Genomic DNA, 16,558 nt, shown 5'->3' on the forward strand with positions numbered 1-16,558 from the left:
CACAGGGACAGCTCTGTGGCCGCCCTGCTTGCTCGCCCTCGCCTTCTGTTGGCCTCGGGTCCGCGGACCGGGCTGGGCGCTTCTCAGACCTGAGCAAACACCCCTTCGGGTGGCGAATGGGAGGTTCTGCACGCTTGTTCTGCTACAGATCAACCCCGCCTCGGGCAAGGTCTCCCCTTCCCTGGGCTTCTTTAAAACACACTTTTAACTATTTAAAAGTGGGAGGCGCAGGAACAGAGCCGCACCAGGAGGTGGCAGATAGAATGGGAACTGAATCTGCATTTTGTTCTTAACTCTTTCTTTTACTCCCTCTGTGTTTGATTCGCTCTTAATTAACTCAAAACCACTCCTTAGTTATCTGCCTCATTAAGAAAATAAAGAACAAACTGTGGTACTTCCTTTTTTTAGTTTACATGCGGGTTGCACAGGTGGGTTATTTACATGTCATTTTCTTTCATGCTATCATTGAACTGTCTGATGTAGCAAGACATTGAAAGGAGTGCTTTTATAATTAAAGAACTTTTTATGTTACGGAAATTTAATTCTCTAGAGAACTGGACTTGTTTTCTAAAATATATTTCAAAAAGCTGTGGAGGTACAGTAAGCTAATAAACCTCAGAAATGATAGGTTCCTTGTAGTCCCTAGCATTTATGAAATGCTTTTCCACACATTACATCTGAGAAACTATGTGTGATTTGTTCTTAAACAACTGCTATAGGCTGAATGTGTGTCCTCCCAAAATTCATAAGCTGAAATCCTGTCTCCCAATATGATGATATTAATAGTTGGGACATTTGGGAGGTCCTAATTGGGTGGGTGATTAGCAGAACCCTCATGAATGGAAGGTACCCAAAGGACAGAGACCCCAGAGAGTTCCTTCCCCCATCTGCCATGTGAAAAGATAGGAAGAAAACCACCATTTAAGAACCAGGAAGTGGGCCCTCACCGGACTGAATTGGCTGGCACCCTGATCTTGGTCCTCGCAGCCTCCAAAACTGTGAGAGAGAAATTTGCATTGTTTTTAAACCACCCTGTCTATGAAACTTTGTTATAGCAGCCTGAAAGGACTAAGGACCAAAAAGAAAAATTTCTTAAATTTAAAGTCTATTGGACAAGAAAACAAAGTCAAATGTCTATAATTGATTTTATGTAAATGGATATAAAAGAAAGAACCAATACTAACCAGTACTATCAATATCCACCTTTGTCCTCCATTCCTGCACACAGAAAATGAATTTTTTGTTTTTTTTATTTAATCTTTATTGTATTTTTTTCCAGAAAATGAATTCTTAACCATTTGTTTTTCCTAGCTCAATCACAAAATACCTAGGAGCCACTTTGCACTTCTTTCTTTCACAATCCACAACCTATTAACAGCCAAAGCTGTCCATTTAGCTCTTGCCATAGTTCCCAAATTCTCTATGTCTCACCTGAACCATGCAATCACCATCTAACTGGCTTTCTGGCCTTCAGTGTTGCCCTTCACCAACCATCGGCACCCTGCCACTGGAGCTATTTCCGCAAAGCACAGGTGAGCTCAGGTTAGTCACCTGATCAGAAACACCCAGTAGCCCCGACTGGTGTAACTTGGTGGGTTGAGCGCTGGCCTATGAACCAAAGGGTCTCGGGTTCAGATCCCAGTCGGGGCACATGCCTGGGTTGCAGGCCAGGTCCCTAGTAGCGGGTGCATGAGAGGTAACCACACATTAATGTTTCTCTCCCTCTCTTTCCCTTCCCCTCTCACTAAAATAAATAAAATCTTAAAAAAAAAAACCACCCAATAACTTTACAGTGTTCAGAAAGCCCTTCTCAATCTGTGCCCAAGTTGTTCCTGGTCCACACCTGTCCTTCAACAATCCCTCTCTCCTTGCACACTCCCACCAACTATGCTCTGAGGGGAATGCAAAAAAACATAAGTTCTGGTTGGGTTGGTCTCACGCATCATAAAAAGTTTAGAAACAATGGATGAGTAACAAGATATGAAAGATGCCACAGGCAGAATAAAAAGATCAAGTAAATGGAACAGAGGTGGGATCTGGTTGGAGAAGTGGAAAACATTAATCCTTCTACAATAATAATTCCTTGTACTTCTATGCCACTTTATGCTTTTGAAAGAATAAAGCATGTGGGTACATTTATATTCTTTATTCCATTTTATTATACTTCTTCAGTTATACAGCATGAGCTCTCACGCCATTATTATGCCAAGGTATGTCCTTTCATGTAATCATCACAAACGATCTGTAAGATAAATAAGGCAAGTAGTAGTATTCCCATTTTGTAGGAAATTAAGGTCAGAAATATTAAGTGACTCACCCGAAATTACACGGCAGGCGTTAATTTCCTCCAGCTCCCTGAGCACTGCCACCCTTTTCTCTTTCGGTAACTATAGTTAAATCACCGCTGGGCTAGTAGTACTTCTCAGAGTTCTTACTTTGAAAGGTTAATGATGGAACTGAAAATCTCAGGGTGGAAAAATCAGCTCAAAATTGTCACTACAAATAATGCAGTTACTATATAGTATTAAAAGTTTTTGAATTTTAATATTTTCCTTTTTAAGTATGCTTTGAGGGATTGATTATTATGTGCACACAGTAATGCCCCAAATCTTCCCTACTTCTTTTTTTAAGTGTAATTATAGATACATATAAGATTTATTATTGGTTTTCTCAAAGATTTTTTTAAATTTTTTACTGTGTTTCTCCATTACCATTTAGCCCCTACACCACCCTCCCCCCTGCAGTCACCCCACTATTGACCACGTGCAGTAGTCCGTTTTCCTTGTTGTTCAGTCCCTCCATCCTCCAGCATCCCCACCTTAGCCGTCATCCTGCTCGCGGTCTGTCTCTGTTTTGCTTGTTAGTTCAGTCCGTTCATTAGATCCCACATATGAGTGAAATCATATGGTATCTGTCTTCCTCTGACTGGCTTGTTTCACTTAGCATAATGATCTCCAGCTCCATCCATACTGCTGCAAAGGGTAAAACTTTCCTTTTTAGGGCCGAGTATGGAAAGCAGTATGGAGATACCTCAAAAAATTAAAAATGGATCTGCCTTTTGGCCCATCAATCCCACTTCTGGGAATATTCTGAAGGAACACAAAACACTAATTTGAAAGAACTTGCAGCATTATTTACAATCGCCAGGATATGGAAGCAGCCCTAGTGTCCATCCAAACGCGTGGATAAAACAACCATGGGATATTTACACAATGGAACACGTCCCTCGTTCTTGAAGAAGAAATTACAGTCCTTACCCAAAATGAACTATAACTAATGTCAAGAAACACCACTGTGTAGCTCAATACCCAAAGATCTATTTATGCTCACTTCCCAGAATTGGATACAGAGGTTATCTAAAGGAAAGGAACATTCTAGTAATTATAGTTCTTAAGTTAATTCTCACCAAGAATAATGAGAGGGCCCTGCCTGACCAGTGTGGCTCAGTGGGCTGGGCATCGTCTGGCAAAGCAAAAAGTAGCCAGTTCAATTCCCAGCCAGAGCACAAGCCTAGGTTGCAGGTTCAGGCCCTGGTCGGGGCACATGGGAGAGGCAACCAACGGATGATGTCTATTTCTCATATTGCTGTTTCTCTCCCTCTCTTGCTCCCTCCCTCCCTCCGTTAAAAATAGAAACAATACCGAGGGGGGGAAAGGCAGTTGCAAAACTAAAGCACAATGAGAGATCAAGCAATAAACACAAAGGAGCAAAATAGCTTTTTCTGTTAAAAACAAAAGTCAAAATTAGTGACACTTTAAAAAGTCACAACTCTTGCTTAAATACAGAAAAGTAAGATATGCCCTGGCTGGTGTGGCTCAGTGGCTTGAGCGCTGGCCTGTGAACTGAAAGGTCACCAGCTTGATTCCCAGGCAGGCAGGGCATGTGATTGTGGGCCAGGTCCCCAGTGAGGGGCATGCAGGAGGCAACTGATTGATTTATCTCTCGCACATTGATGTTTTGCTACCTCTCCTTCTCTCTCCCTTCCCATCTCTCTAAAAAGTAAATAAATAAATGCTCTTAAGAAATAGAAAAATAAGAAATTCTTATTTCCCCTTACCCATGACCCATGAAAGTGTTAGAGCCAGGGGAAAACAAGTATCATCTGGTTAATCCAACCCTCTTATTTGTCAGATGGAGACACTGAGTGGCAAGAGAGAATTAACGGATTTGCTTAAGTCCCACAAGTTAGTCCCACAAGTTAGTGACCATCAGAGCTAAAACCCAAGTGTCCTGACTTCTGGTCTGCATTCTTTCCATTACACCATACTCTAGTGCTAGTGAATGAGTTGGATAAGTCACAATTCCAGCATTTTATTGGGTTGTAAACTTTCTCATTCTTGTTTCCCTTGGCATCCAACCTTCTATATATTTTTCTTAAGTCTGTTTTAAATTATTCAGTTTCTTTCTACTCCAACAGCACCTCTGGCCTCAATGGTTGGTGATCTATTTATGCTCACGTCACAGAACTGTTTGCCGCCGGCTCCATCACTGGATGTCCCCATGGCTACGGCTCTGAGCTCAGAATGACCATCGTCTTCCTCTGAGTAGATTTGTGTGTTCCAGGCACAGGGCCTCACGCTTTTACACCATCCTCCCAAGCACCACATGGCTCATGCTTCCAAAGTAAGTTAAACATAAGGCTTACTGCGGTCACACTGACTAGCCGTGCAAGGGCACCTCTCAGCTGTTTCAAGAAATCTTATACAGGAAATGCTTCTAAAGTGTTATCAAAGATGGTGCAATCTTAAGAAAAATAAAGCAAGTACGCTATAGTTGGCCAAGAAGAGAATTGTTTTTAAAGGAATCTACTAGTGAATCAGCTAATCCCTGGCCAAGCAAACCTTTATAACAATAATTGGTAACTGTTAGCTAGCACTTACTGTGTGAGAGGGATTTCATGCATTTTTGATCCTCACAACAATCTCATGTGATAAGTATTATTACCTCCATTATACAATGTGGGCTCAAACAGGTTAATTAACTTTCCCACAGTCCTATAGCTAAAAAGTCGCATAATAGATTTGAACCCAGGACAGATTCACTCCAAAGTATGTATTTCTTCACCCCTGCATCATTTCTCATGCCCTGGTGCTTTTTTTCCTTTCTCCCACCACCACATAGGCTTTCTTAGCAACTTCTCAGCCACCTCAGAGTGTGAGTCTCACCATTTTGACCGAGAGCTCTCTGGGCTCTCACATGTAGAGCGAACAGCATCTTGCCTTCTGAGAAAAGTTAAGTCAAAACACATGCACGGGACTTACAAGTATATAACTTGGTAATTATTCTCCCACAGATTTAGCACTGGCTCCAGAATTTTGACCAGGAGTGGAGATGATATAAAGACCTTAAGTAGCTAGTCAAGGTCCTGGTAAACCCAGGGACTCACCAACCCTGCCCCCTAGACTAAACATATAATTAATGTTCAATAGTCTCTTCTCATTCCTGCCTTCGCCATATGGAGTTCAAATGTTTCACCGTCATCATTTCATTCCTCATCTGAGCGATGTACATAGCCAATGTGATCTTGGACAGCCTGGATCCACCTGCCTAGTGTGGTGGCTGGAACTCAGGAAGCATTCAGTAAATATTGCTTTGAATGAATAGTTGAATTAATGAATTTTTGCTCTCTTCAGTAACAATAATAAATATCTCACACTGTGTATGTCGGGGGCTCTATGCTAAATTCTTTATATGCATTGTCTTAATGATATACTCACACAACTCTAAGGTAGGTTGTAATGATGATGATGATGGGTCTCTCTTATAAGGTCACTAATCCCATTACCTCCCAAAGGCTCTACCTCCTAATTTTACCTTTGGTACTGTGGCTTAGAAAGGTTAAGTAACTTGTTCAAGGTCACAGAGGGAGCAACCACTCTAGAATCAAAACCAAATTTGATTTCAGACCCTGTTTTCTTAATCACTACATTCTACAACCTCCCTTCTGTTTATTAGTAATAATGATCACTGCTTCTATGTATTTAGCCCTTACCGTGTCCCAGACAAGCACAGTGCTATTTCACATGATCAGATTTATTTACTCCCCCAAACAACTCATTTACGATCACTAGTATGTATCATTTCCTCCATTTCCCATTACTCTGTGAACTTGGATAAGTTACTAAGAGTAATCATAATTTGCAGGGTTTATGTGACAATTCTAGAGACTTACGTAAATCATCAAACATAGTGCCTGTGTGTGTATGTATATCCTGTAAATAAAAATGCATGATCCCATCCTGAAATCACCTTTGCATGAATTCGATTTAATTTATTACAAATTACTTGGAGAAGAAATTAATGGGCAAGGCAGTATCTTACATACACGCAACACTGAACAAATGCTCCAGATCTCTTTTAACCTGAGCTAGCTGGAAGCAGCCCTCATACTGAATTAACACGTGTAAGTTTCAAAAGGAAAGAAAAGGGTCTCAGGTGGGCACGGCCTAGGAAAGCCGGATGTGGTCAGGGTGCCTGCAGAGTATGGTTCCAACAGCCCAGTTTTATTCAGGAATATATTTTCCCAATCAAAAATCAGCACTCTGGGATTCCTGGGTCAAAAAAGCAGGGACCGATGGCCTAGCAGGGCACACGGACTGGGACCCGTAGGCCTCAAGTGGGTCGTGATTTTTTGAAAATAGAGGTATAAGATATATAAAATCTTATACGTAATCATTAATGCATACTAGATGATTTTTTACATAGTGATACACTCCTGTAACCCCACCCAGATTAAGATGTGAAATATTTCCAGCCACCCCATAAAGTTCCCGTACGCAGAGTGATTTATAATCAACAAAGATAAATCACGTGAAATCAGAAAGGAAAACCAGAAAACAAGTTAAGAGACTTGGAAAGCTGGGCACGGGAAGGCCCAATTTGGGAGATGGTACTAAGTAAGAATAAGCCAACGGCGACTTTCATCTTCTCTCAGTAGTGGATGTAGAGTGCAGGGCTGTGCATTCATAGTCATTGTGTCCCTGGATCCTCGCAGCGACTCTGCCACATAGTAAAGATTTAGCCCTCTTTTGCACGCAAGGAAATAAAACTTGTTCAGAATTTCTGAGGGAATTTCTTTCCCACCCCAAGCAGGAGAGGAAAAGAACTGCATCTCTTGAATTTGCGCAGCGGACCCAGCCACGTGGCAGAAGAAACTCGGCTGGGGGAGGCCTGGAGTCAGGTTACCAAGCAGTGTCGCTCCAGCCTGCTCATTGGCGGGCGTTCCAGGCCCCAGGTATAAAGGCTCAGGCCGGCTGTCCTTGTACTTTAGTACTGAACCCGGCCGCGCGCCCTTTGAATTTCCCAGAGGCTGCGAGTCCCTCCGGGTCAGTGCCGCAAGCAGAACGGTGCGAGACCCATCGGACGCTGGATCTCAGGTACATTACATGGGACCCCAGACCTTGCTTAACTCCTCCTTGATTCATCCGAGGTTCTTTGCGCCTAAAAAGGGAGACCAAGCCGAACGTCCTGGAGGGGGTAATTATTTTAATTCTTTCTGAAGACTAGTGCAGTAATCCAAGGATTCAGGAAACAGTTGCACAAGCAAAGCACCTCTTGGCAACGAGGACAGCGCGAGGCCAACATTTTGAGAATCTCCGCTTCGGGCCAGTTAGGATAGATCGAGATTAAAGCAATAAGCAATAAGCTCCTTAGTGTACAAGACTACGGAATGGAGACAGAATAAAAGAAGAACGATTGCTTTTCAGTTACCAAAACAAGTTTGCAATAGCAGCAGGGTTAGTGGGGGAGCGGGAGGACACAGTTTACCTAGTCCCGAGGGAGGCAGGAGAAGGCACCCCAAAAGTAGAAGAATAGAGAAAGTAATTGCTGTGCCTTGGGAGTGGGGCTCACTCTGACAACCCTTATGCGCTTGTACATTGCAGGCAGATCAGGTCCAGCAGTCGCCCAGATCCGGCACCTGCCTCTTGATGTCGTGCCTGGAGCGACACCGCTTGGGCCCCCCGCGCCTCCTGCGGGGCGGAAACTGGCGTCTCCAGGGTCGGGCTGGCGGAACCCCGGCCCTGTGCGCAAACGTCCTCACCCCAGACAGCATCCCTGAGTTCTGCATACCCCCGAGACTCGCGCCCTGCCCCGCCCTGACTGCACTCCGAAACTCCTGGGTGAAAAAAGCAGGGGCGGACGACGGCGCGGGTCTCACTGACTGGGACCCGCGCTCGCAGGCCGCGCTCTCGCTGCCTCACCTGCCCCGCGCGCGCACCGCCTTTGGATTCTGCGCGCTGCTGGAAAGTCCTCACACCCGCCGCAAGGAGTCGCTCTTCCTCGGGGACCCTGGAGCCGCCGGGCTCCCGCCGCAGCGCGCCGCCCCGCCCGCGCTCCACCCCCGGGCCCACACCTACCGCGGCTGTGGAGGAGACGCCCCCCTCCAGCCCTCCGGTAGAGCCCCAGGCACCACCCCCGCGGCTCCCGGCTGCCCCCGCCCGCCCGGCAATACACTCGCTCTGGGTTCCCGCGGCCACCGCCTCCTGCACGCCTCCGAAAGGCTGCTGAACCGCGCGCTGAAGACTTCGAGGAGTCACGACCCAGCCTGCGCCGGCTCTGTGTCCAGCGGGGACGAGGATGAGAATAAAGAGCGCGACGCTGGCTCGGGGTCGCCGGCCCGGGCCCTCTCTGCGTCCCCTCCGTTGTCCCCCGGCCCGCGGCCAGAGCGCTTAGAAGCCGAGGGCACCGTGGCTCTGGGTCGCGCCGGCAGCGCCCTGCGCCTGGCTGCTGAGTACAGTCCGGCCAGCGGGCGCCTCCGACTCCGCCTGCTCCACCCTGAGGGCCCGGCGGGAGGAGCCGCCGAGCCCCGCGCCCTCGGCTGCCGTGTCAGCCTGGTCCTGCAGCCACCCGGCAAGACGCGCCAGCTGCGCAGCGCCGTGATGCGCGGGAGCCACAAGGCCGTCTTCGACCAGGACTTCTGCTTCGACGGACTCTCGGAGGACGAATTGCGCCGCCTGGCCGTGCGTGTGAAGGCTGAGAAGAACGGCCGAGGCCAGGGCGAGCTGCTGCTGGGCTCCCTCCTTCTGCCCTGAGGGCGCCCAGGACTCAGGCCCTGCCCGCGGGGTGCTTTCCGCCTGATGGGGGCTCTCGGACACTGGCAGCCGCTTTGTACGAAATGTCATTTATTCCTCTACTGAAGCCTTTAAGTGTAATATTGGGTATTAATAACAGTGGGTATTTCCGAGATTATACTGCATTAATTATCACGGAAAAGGATGTTGTATTTTGTGTACATTCAAAATTGTTTTTTAGCAAATGGCACGGTGTTCTGCAGTAGGATCTCCAAATGCAGATAGGTGATTAATTGCATTTCATTTGTTCTGTACAATTATATTGGGAGATACATGAAATCTTAAAACCAGAGGGTTTCTTGTCGATCTGTTTGCTCCACTCTCCTCCCTTTGCCGTTTGCTCATCCCACAACATCCCCTGAAACCATTTTAGAGGACTTACTGCTTTTGAAGCATTGTTTAAGGCCCTAGATTAGAACAAGAGTTGAAGTGACTTGTCCAAGTTCAACAGAGAATTAGCTGGAATTCCAAGCTGATACTCTTGGCAACATCTTGTTCGAAAAGCATTGGAGGAATTAAAACCATTTTCGTATTCTAAGCTTAAATAACGTAATAGTTTACAAGTATTAACTTGCAATTCTTAAAAGCCCCCTTAAGAAGGAGGCATTGCAATCTCATTCTAGGATGAGGAGATTGAGGCACAGAATGGGGAGCAGAGTCAGGGTTTGCACCTGCTCAACCAGTATTGTACTCATTGCTCTCTGTAAGTAATACCGCAGTGTCTCAAGGGCTCACCTCACTAGTATTGTGAGAATGCAGCTTTAGCTAACATCGTGAATGCTGAGGTTGGGGTCTCCTCACATTCCTCACCCTCCTGTGTCCCAGCAAGTCAGTCAAATGAGGAATTCTCTCCTGATAATGACTTCACCCATTGAGATGAGCGGAGTCTAAGATTCTGAAAACTACTTGGCCTCCAAAGGGGAAGGGGTGCCAGTCGTATTGGCACCACGTATGCTAACGTGTCAGGGCAAGAAGTCAAGAGTGTACCCACAACAGTGTTCCACCTCTGACTTTTGATGATAATAATAGGTTTAATTTGTTTTAAAGGATGATTTTCCTTCATCCATCACATTCTTTGCCAGCCAGGCATATTTCTTCCTTTCCAATGCACACAGGAGGAAAATGTGTCCTAAGTGAAAATATTTAAATGTGTGGTATGATGTTAAATGTGACTACATTATCAGACTTTATGCAGAAATGGTTTCTGCTTTCATTAAACTGTCGACAGTTTTATCCATTGGTGCTCATGAAAAATGTTATTTAGAGAGTTTCCATTGCAGTCACAACTCAGGTACAAACTGAAAATGGGTTGTTGTGCTGGGCATCACAGTACATGTGAAGAGTAACTGTGAATTCATTGACTGTCAAAATCAACCGCATCCAGAAGCTAGGAGGGGTCGACCAAATGAGTGGTGGACCCACAGCAGTTCAGACCTATCACGTGCTCCTCTGTACTCAAAGTCACCATTTTGGGGGGCCTTCAAGGCAACAATTATTTTTTCAAATAATTAACCTTCCTCATTTTAGAACTTTGGTTGAGTAAGTAATACTGACTCCACACATACAATACTCTAAAAGGGAGATAAATGGAGAGTGAAAACCACTTGGCTATATACAAGACGATTGTTGGGCTTCATTTTTCTGCTTTTTTTTTTTTGCAAATAAAAATACTTTGATGGCTTAAATTGTAAAATCTTACTCCAGAAAACATTACAATCACTATTGTCACTAGATTATATACAAATAATAGTTTGGGGGCAGAGGTGTGATTTCATTAAGAAGGTAAATCAGTGCATTTCAGGGACCTGAATTTTCTGTGAAATAACAGTGGGTATTTCCAAATGATTTCAGCTAACATCATCAAGTTATGGTTGGTCAAGTAATGTAAAAGCCTGAACAACATAATTTTAAAATGACTAAAATAGAATCATAAACCACAAAACAGTGGAATTTTAAAGTAAAAAAAAAAGTAAGAATCATCTTGTGCAAATCTGTGTATCAGAGAAAAGGACCAGAGAGGCAAATTGTACCTCAAATCACAATCAGTAAAAGAGGCCAGGGCGAGCTGCTGCTGGGCTCCCTCCTGGGACTGGAACCAATTCTATTCTCATTTTGCTTTTCTACCTTGGATCACTAGTTTCATAAAAGGAGAAACATTTGTACATAAATTATTTTATATCACTGAACTAATTTGAATTTTTTGCATTTAAGAAGTCTTTGCAATATAAATTTTTGGTGTGTGATAACATCAGCTTTGGACCCCCCAACCCTCCCACCCCACATACACATTTATGTTTGGTTTGTGCTTTGCTGCCCTCTAGTGGATACTTCATGTGTTTTGTAACTGGGTCTGTCAGTATAAGACCATCTCAACTGACCAATCTAATACCAGAACCCAATAACCTTGATGGTGTGTGCTAGCATCAGATTGTAATGAAGATTTGCATCACAAAATAACTAAATATAGCTACCTGAATGTAGAAGGTGCCAAAAATATTTGTATTAAAAAAGAAAATAGAAGAAAAACTTTTCCCGGTAGTAACGAAGCTGGGAGTGTGTGGCAATGGCATGCAGGTTGCAGAAAACTGTTAAGAGTGGTCATGTTTCTCACCGGGCTTTAGGCATGTGCATCTTCTCCACAAATGATAGGGCACAGTCTTGCCTCTTGAATATGAGTGTGTGCAAAGAAAAACAGACTGGCAGTATACCAGTTTTAAAAGCATTACTTAAGTATGAATTTAAAGATAAAATGAACAGCTCTGGCATTTGGTTTTGCCAAGATAATGCATTCTGCACCTAAAATGTTAGCTTTAATGTGGCTCAAACTTGACTAGAAGGTTACTTCTCTAGAATCTGATTTTCTTTTACACAGACTTCAACAAGCAATAAATATTTTCTCCAGGACTTAGGTCAAAATGCTATTTTTGGTAACGACACTTAAAAATGTTAAAAGACAGAGCAAAAAGTGGGTACCAAGGGTCTCTATAATGTTAAAGCCATAATATATGGTATGTGGGTATAATAGAATCTGATGTTAGCACACATCTTTAAGATCTTTGAGTTCTGGCATTAGATATGCCTACATGTAGATTGTTTGGTATTTATGCTCCTTGGTGGTCTCTTAGTTTCCTGTATTTGTTCTTTGGTAACCAACTCTTTCATTTATTCCATTCTTTCTTCTCCTCCTGGTTTTCCAACCACTCATAAGCTACACCTGTTGAAATTATCTCACAGTTCTGGGTGTTCTCTGCTGGGGAGTTTCTTCATTATTTTTTCTCCTTATATTTCAATTTACAAAGCTTCTATGGACATATCATAATGCTCGCTGACTCTTTCTTTGCCTGTATCCAGTCTATTGGTGAACCCATCAGAATCTTCCTTCATTTCTGTTAAAGGATTTCAATTCTAGAATTTCCTTTGGATTTTTTCCCATCTTTCTGCTTACATTACCAACGTGTTCTTGCACCTTTTCTACTTTTCCATTGGAGCCCTTAACATATTAACCATAGTTATTATAAATTCCCTGTCTTATCATTTCAAAATCTGTAGCATATCTGAGTCTGGTTCTAAGTCTTTGCTTCGTCTCTTCAGACTACTTTCTCCTGCCTTTTAGCATGCCTTATCATGTTTTATTGAAAGCTAGACGTGACATACCGGATAACAGTAACTGAGGTAAATAGGCTTTCAGTGTGAGAGTTTATATTTATCTGGCAGAGTTATGCTATGTCTACTGCTTGCTATAGGTGTGGGTGCCTGAGGCTTTGATTTCCTTTAGTGTCCTTGTTCTTGTCTTATCTGTAGTCTTTGGGTTTCCCTAAGAATACCTTCTTAAACAGGGTATCTGCCTTGCAGCTTTTCCAGCCTTTACCCACTGATACAACATTAAACCCTGTTGGTATAGTACTATAAATCCTGGGGTGGGGAGGCAGTATATAATCCTATGATTAGATCTCAGTCTTTTCATGGGCCTTTGTCCCTGGGCTGTGACCGTCACAATTTTTTTTTTTTTACTTTTTCTTCTTTAGGTGAGATGGAATTAATACATAGGTTAGAGTTGGGTTGCCCTTCTCCCAAAGTCAATAAGGTTTTGGTAAAATATTTTTGCCCATAAAGTAGTTTTTTGTTATGGAGAATGCACTGAGAGTATTTCAAAATGGTCACTACTAAGATTTTTGCTAGCTCTTCACCATAAGAACCTGGTGGAGTTCCTGGAGGTAAAACCCATAAAAAGTATGCTACCCACACCCATCCAAACCCCAATGTCTATGAAATAGTTTAAAGTTCAATAACAGTTACTGACTTTCTTCCCCAAAACCATTTATTTTGCCATTTAAAACCAATACAGAGAGAAAGAACTTGTGGACACGAACAGTGTGGTGATTGAGAGGGGAAGGGGGGTAGGTGGAGGTGGAAGGAGGTATGGGGGGAATAAATAGCAATGAAAAATACAATAAAAATGATGTAAAAATTAAGAAAATAAAATTACAAAAAAATAAAACCAATGCATATAAAAGAAATTTATCTTTGCACAGGATCCAGTTTTGTGAGAGTCTCTGAAAGGAAATAACAATTGTATCATTAGAGAAAAGTCTGAATGGAGATGGGGCTTGTAGACACCTGCTTTTCCTCTAGGTAGGCTAATGAAGATCACCTTTGGTAAGGAGTCAACAATCCCTCCTTTCTTTTCTGTATCACGCAGCAGCTGGTGGAGCAGAAACATGAGCTCTTCAGTGACATCAGAGCTAGAGCGCTGCTGCAGAGCCAGTTTCTACAGTTATTGGTCAGAAAGCTACTTCACCTGCAAAGCTGGTATTGAATAATGGGCCCTGGGTACTAGCAACTTTACTAGTGCTGGGCGTTACTAGTAAATTCACGTTTTAAGAAGCGTTTGTATTCCAACTTAGAGAGATGTGCATTCCAGATCTCAGTTATCGTTTCTACCTGTGTCACTGGGTCTTGTTAAATAGCCTTTCTAAATGTCTTTTCTTCATTAGTAGAGAGGCAGTAATATTACCCACAGCATGGGATCTTTTGTGAGGATTAAAGGAGATAATGTATTCAAAGTCCTCAGCACAGTCCCTATTATGTAGAACCACTCAATACATTTTAGTTCTATTTTTGGCTTCTTCATAATGGATGATGTTACTGGACTTCCCCTGCAAGCTTCTAGACCGTTCGATAGGTGCATAACCTGTAGCTGCAATCCTATATCTAAGATATTTAGTAGGTAAGTTATACTTCTATGAATCATTTGAAAAACATTACAAAGTACCAAAGTAATCATTACAAATGACAGTGCTCTAGACAACGATTCTTAAAAAGATGGAATCGGGAAATGAGAAAGGTTCTGACATTAATTTCTTACTCACTAACTTCAACACTATGCTAGAGACACATTAAGTATTCAATCTCTTTATTCCACAGCTACGTGAGGAAGGACTTTATAAGTAAGCCCTGATGCTCCGGGAAGGCGCGTGGTCACACAGCTGGCAACGGGGAAGACGATGATTTGGAGCCACGTGTGTATGACCACAAAGCCTCTGCGAGACCTTGGGTGCCCGCGAGGTGGGCTGGAATCGGTTCTAAAGAGAAAAGAGAGAATGGTAGACTTGCATAAGGGACTGTGTTGGATCCAAGGTACGTGAAATGTGTCCTGGAAACACTGCTTCTTTGGTCCCCAACAGCTCCTGGGAGTATCTTTGGTGATCATATTGCCACCTGTTGATAACTTTGACTTGCTGACTTACTAGCACAGAGAACTAAACTACAGGTATCATTGTGCCTTGAAACAATTAGAAGAGAGCAGCTCATCCTTTGTCAACAGTTATGATTTATTCACTCATAATATCACATGGTTCTTGGATAACACTATTTCCCCAGCCTTTGGATATATTTTACTGCATGATTAACTATGTAATAAGCAGCAGGTTAGAAATGTGAGCTTTTCTGAAGAGTGGATAAATCGAAGCTTTATGACCAGTTTTGAACCAGGACAGATATATTACTTTTTCTTTTATACAGCACATCTCTCTAAGCCTGAAACTGTCTTTCCTGGACCACAGCCCTGAAATTTGACAAATGTTTGCCATATTCAAACATTTTAAAACACTTCTAACATCAACTTAAATGAAGTAGAAAGTCCATGAAGGATAATAGAATTTAAAACTACAAGTCAACTTTCAAAAACATTGCTCAGCATCCTCCTTTTATAGATGAAAAAAGTAGGATCCGTGAGGGAAGGGTTTTCCAGGAAGACATTGCCGGTTAGTGGCATTTCCTAACTCCCCAGCTGGAGCGCCTTCTGCTTTCATTTGCCATAATACTAACTACCCTGGTGGACAATTCATTTTTTGTATTATTAAAAACATTTTGGAAAATGATCACCACAACACAACCATTCCCCTGCCACTTTTATTTAAATTATTTTTTGTCGTTGTCCACTACTTACTTTCCAACCATTGTTTATAAGTATGCTTGTATTTACATGGTTTCAAGGATAGTATATACACATACCGATTTTTTTCTACTTTTTTTATGATTGTAATTTAAGAGTTGCTCATGTTTCTACTCGTCTTTGGTATCATTGCCCTTGAAGTATGTATACAATAATTATGTGTGTATTCCCTTATTTTTTGAGTTTTTTTTCACTCTTCCCGATTTATTTACTTTTCTTCTTTTGACTTTTTCCCTAAGAATCAATTCTAAGTGATGAGATTATAGGATCAAAGGCTATGAACATTGCTATGGCTCCTAATACATATTGAAAAATTACCTTTCTGGCTGGTTGTATTTTCTTTTCCAAAGTGAAATGGGGAAAGGAAGGGCTGTGGGGGGAGGGAAAGAAAATTTCTAAATTTCACGCTTGTGGTTAAAGAACTGAAGTTGTTTATAGAGGGCACAGTTTCCCCAGAGACGACATAGCAAGTGAAAAGGAATGAGGATGGCTTGGTTACTATGGTAACTAAAACTATTATTGTTACATATTAATGGGTATTAGAAACTCTTTTTAAAAGGATCAGCTGGTTTGTGTTGCTATTGAGCAAGGACCTCCCCTCTCTCTCACACCAGGGTCTGGTTTACATAACAGCCCCCAAAGAGCAAAGATGCTATTTACATTGGGGTTTTAAAAAATCTACTTCCTTTAATTGCTGTTTTATTAAGTGCCCACTTAAGTGCCTGGGGAGAGAACCAGGAAGAACAATTAGCTCCAAGGCATCAAACTCAGTATTAAATAATCTGAGGAGAATAAACTAATTCCATTGCAAATGTGATTTTAGACTCATGCTTTTTAAATCTAATTTTCATTGTGAATGTGACTGATGGATTTTTCCCATTGCAATATTTAACCAGGGGTGTTTTGTGCAATTAGTGACTCTTTTCATTTGTATGAATGGTGCAGATTTTGGCAAACGGTGAAGGGGAACATGTACTTTAACAGATTTGGGATATCCTTTGTGGACCTCATTATAGAAGAAAGAGTTTGAAAA

General features: G+C 42.6%; 1 protein-coding gene across 2 annotated transcripts; it reads left to right on the top strand.

Moving 5' to 3' along the window:
• Positions 1 to 7,194: 7,194 nt before the first annotated feature.
• C2CD4A (C2 calcium dependent domain containing 4A) lies at positions 7,195 to 10,756 on the top strand. 2 transcript variants are annotated; one of them, XM_053929141.2, is made up of 2 exons: positions 7,195 to 7,376; positions 7,884 to 10,756. In XM_053929141.2, exon 2 carries the CDS (start codon positions 7,929 to 7,931, stop codon positions 9,030 to 9,032), a length of 1,104 nt encoding a protein of 367 aa, XP_053785116.1. In that variant the 5' UTR covers positions 7,195 to 7,376; positions 7,884 to 7,928; the 3' UTR covers positions 9,033 to 10,756. The 2 variants fall into 2 exon arrangements, with proteins under 2 accessions (XP_053785116.1, XP_053785115.1); XM_053929140.2 differs by having other exon boundaries at positions 7,293 to 7,476.
• The last annotated feature ends 5,802 nt before the right edge of the window (positions 10,757 to 16,558 follow it).

The sequence above is a fragment of the Desmodus rotundus genome, chromosome 7, assembly GCF_022682495.2.
Source record: "Desmodus rotundus isolate HL8 chromosome 7, HLdesRot8A.1, whole genome shotgun sequence".
Taxonomy (NCBI): Eukaryota; Metazoa; Chordata; class Mammalia; order Chiroptera; family Phyllostomidae; genus Desmodus; species Desmodus rotundus.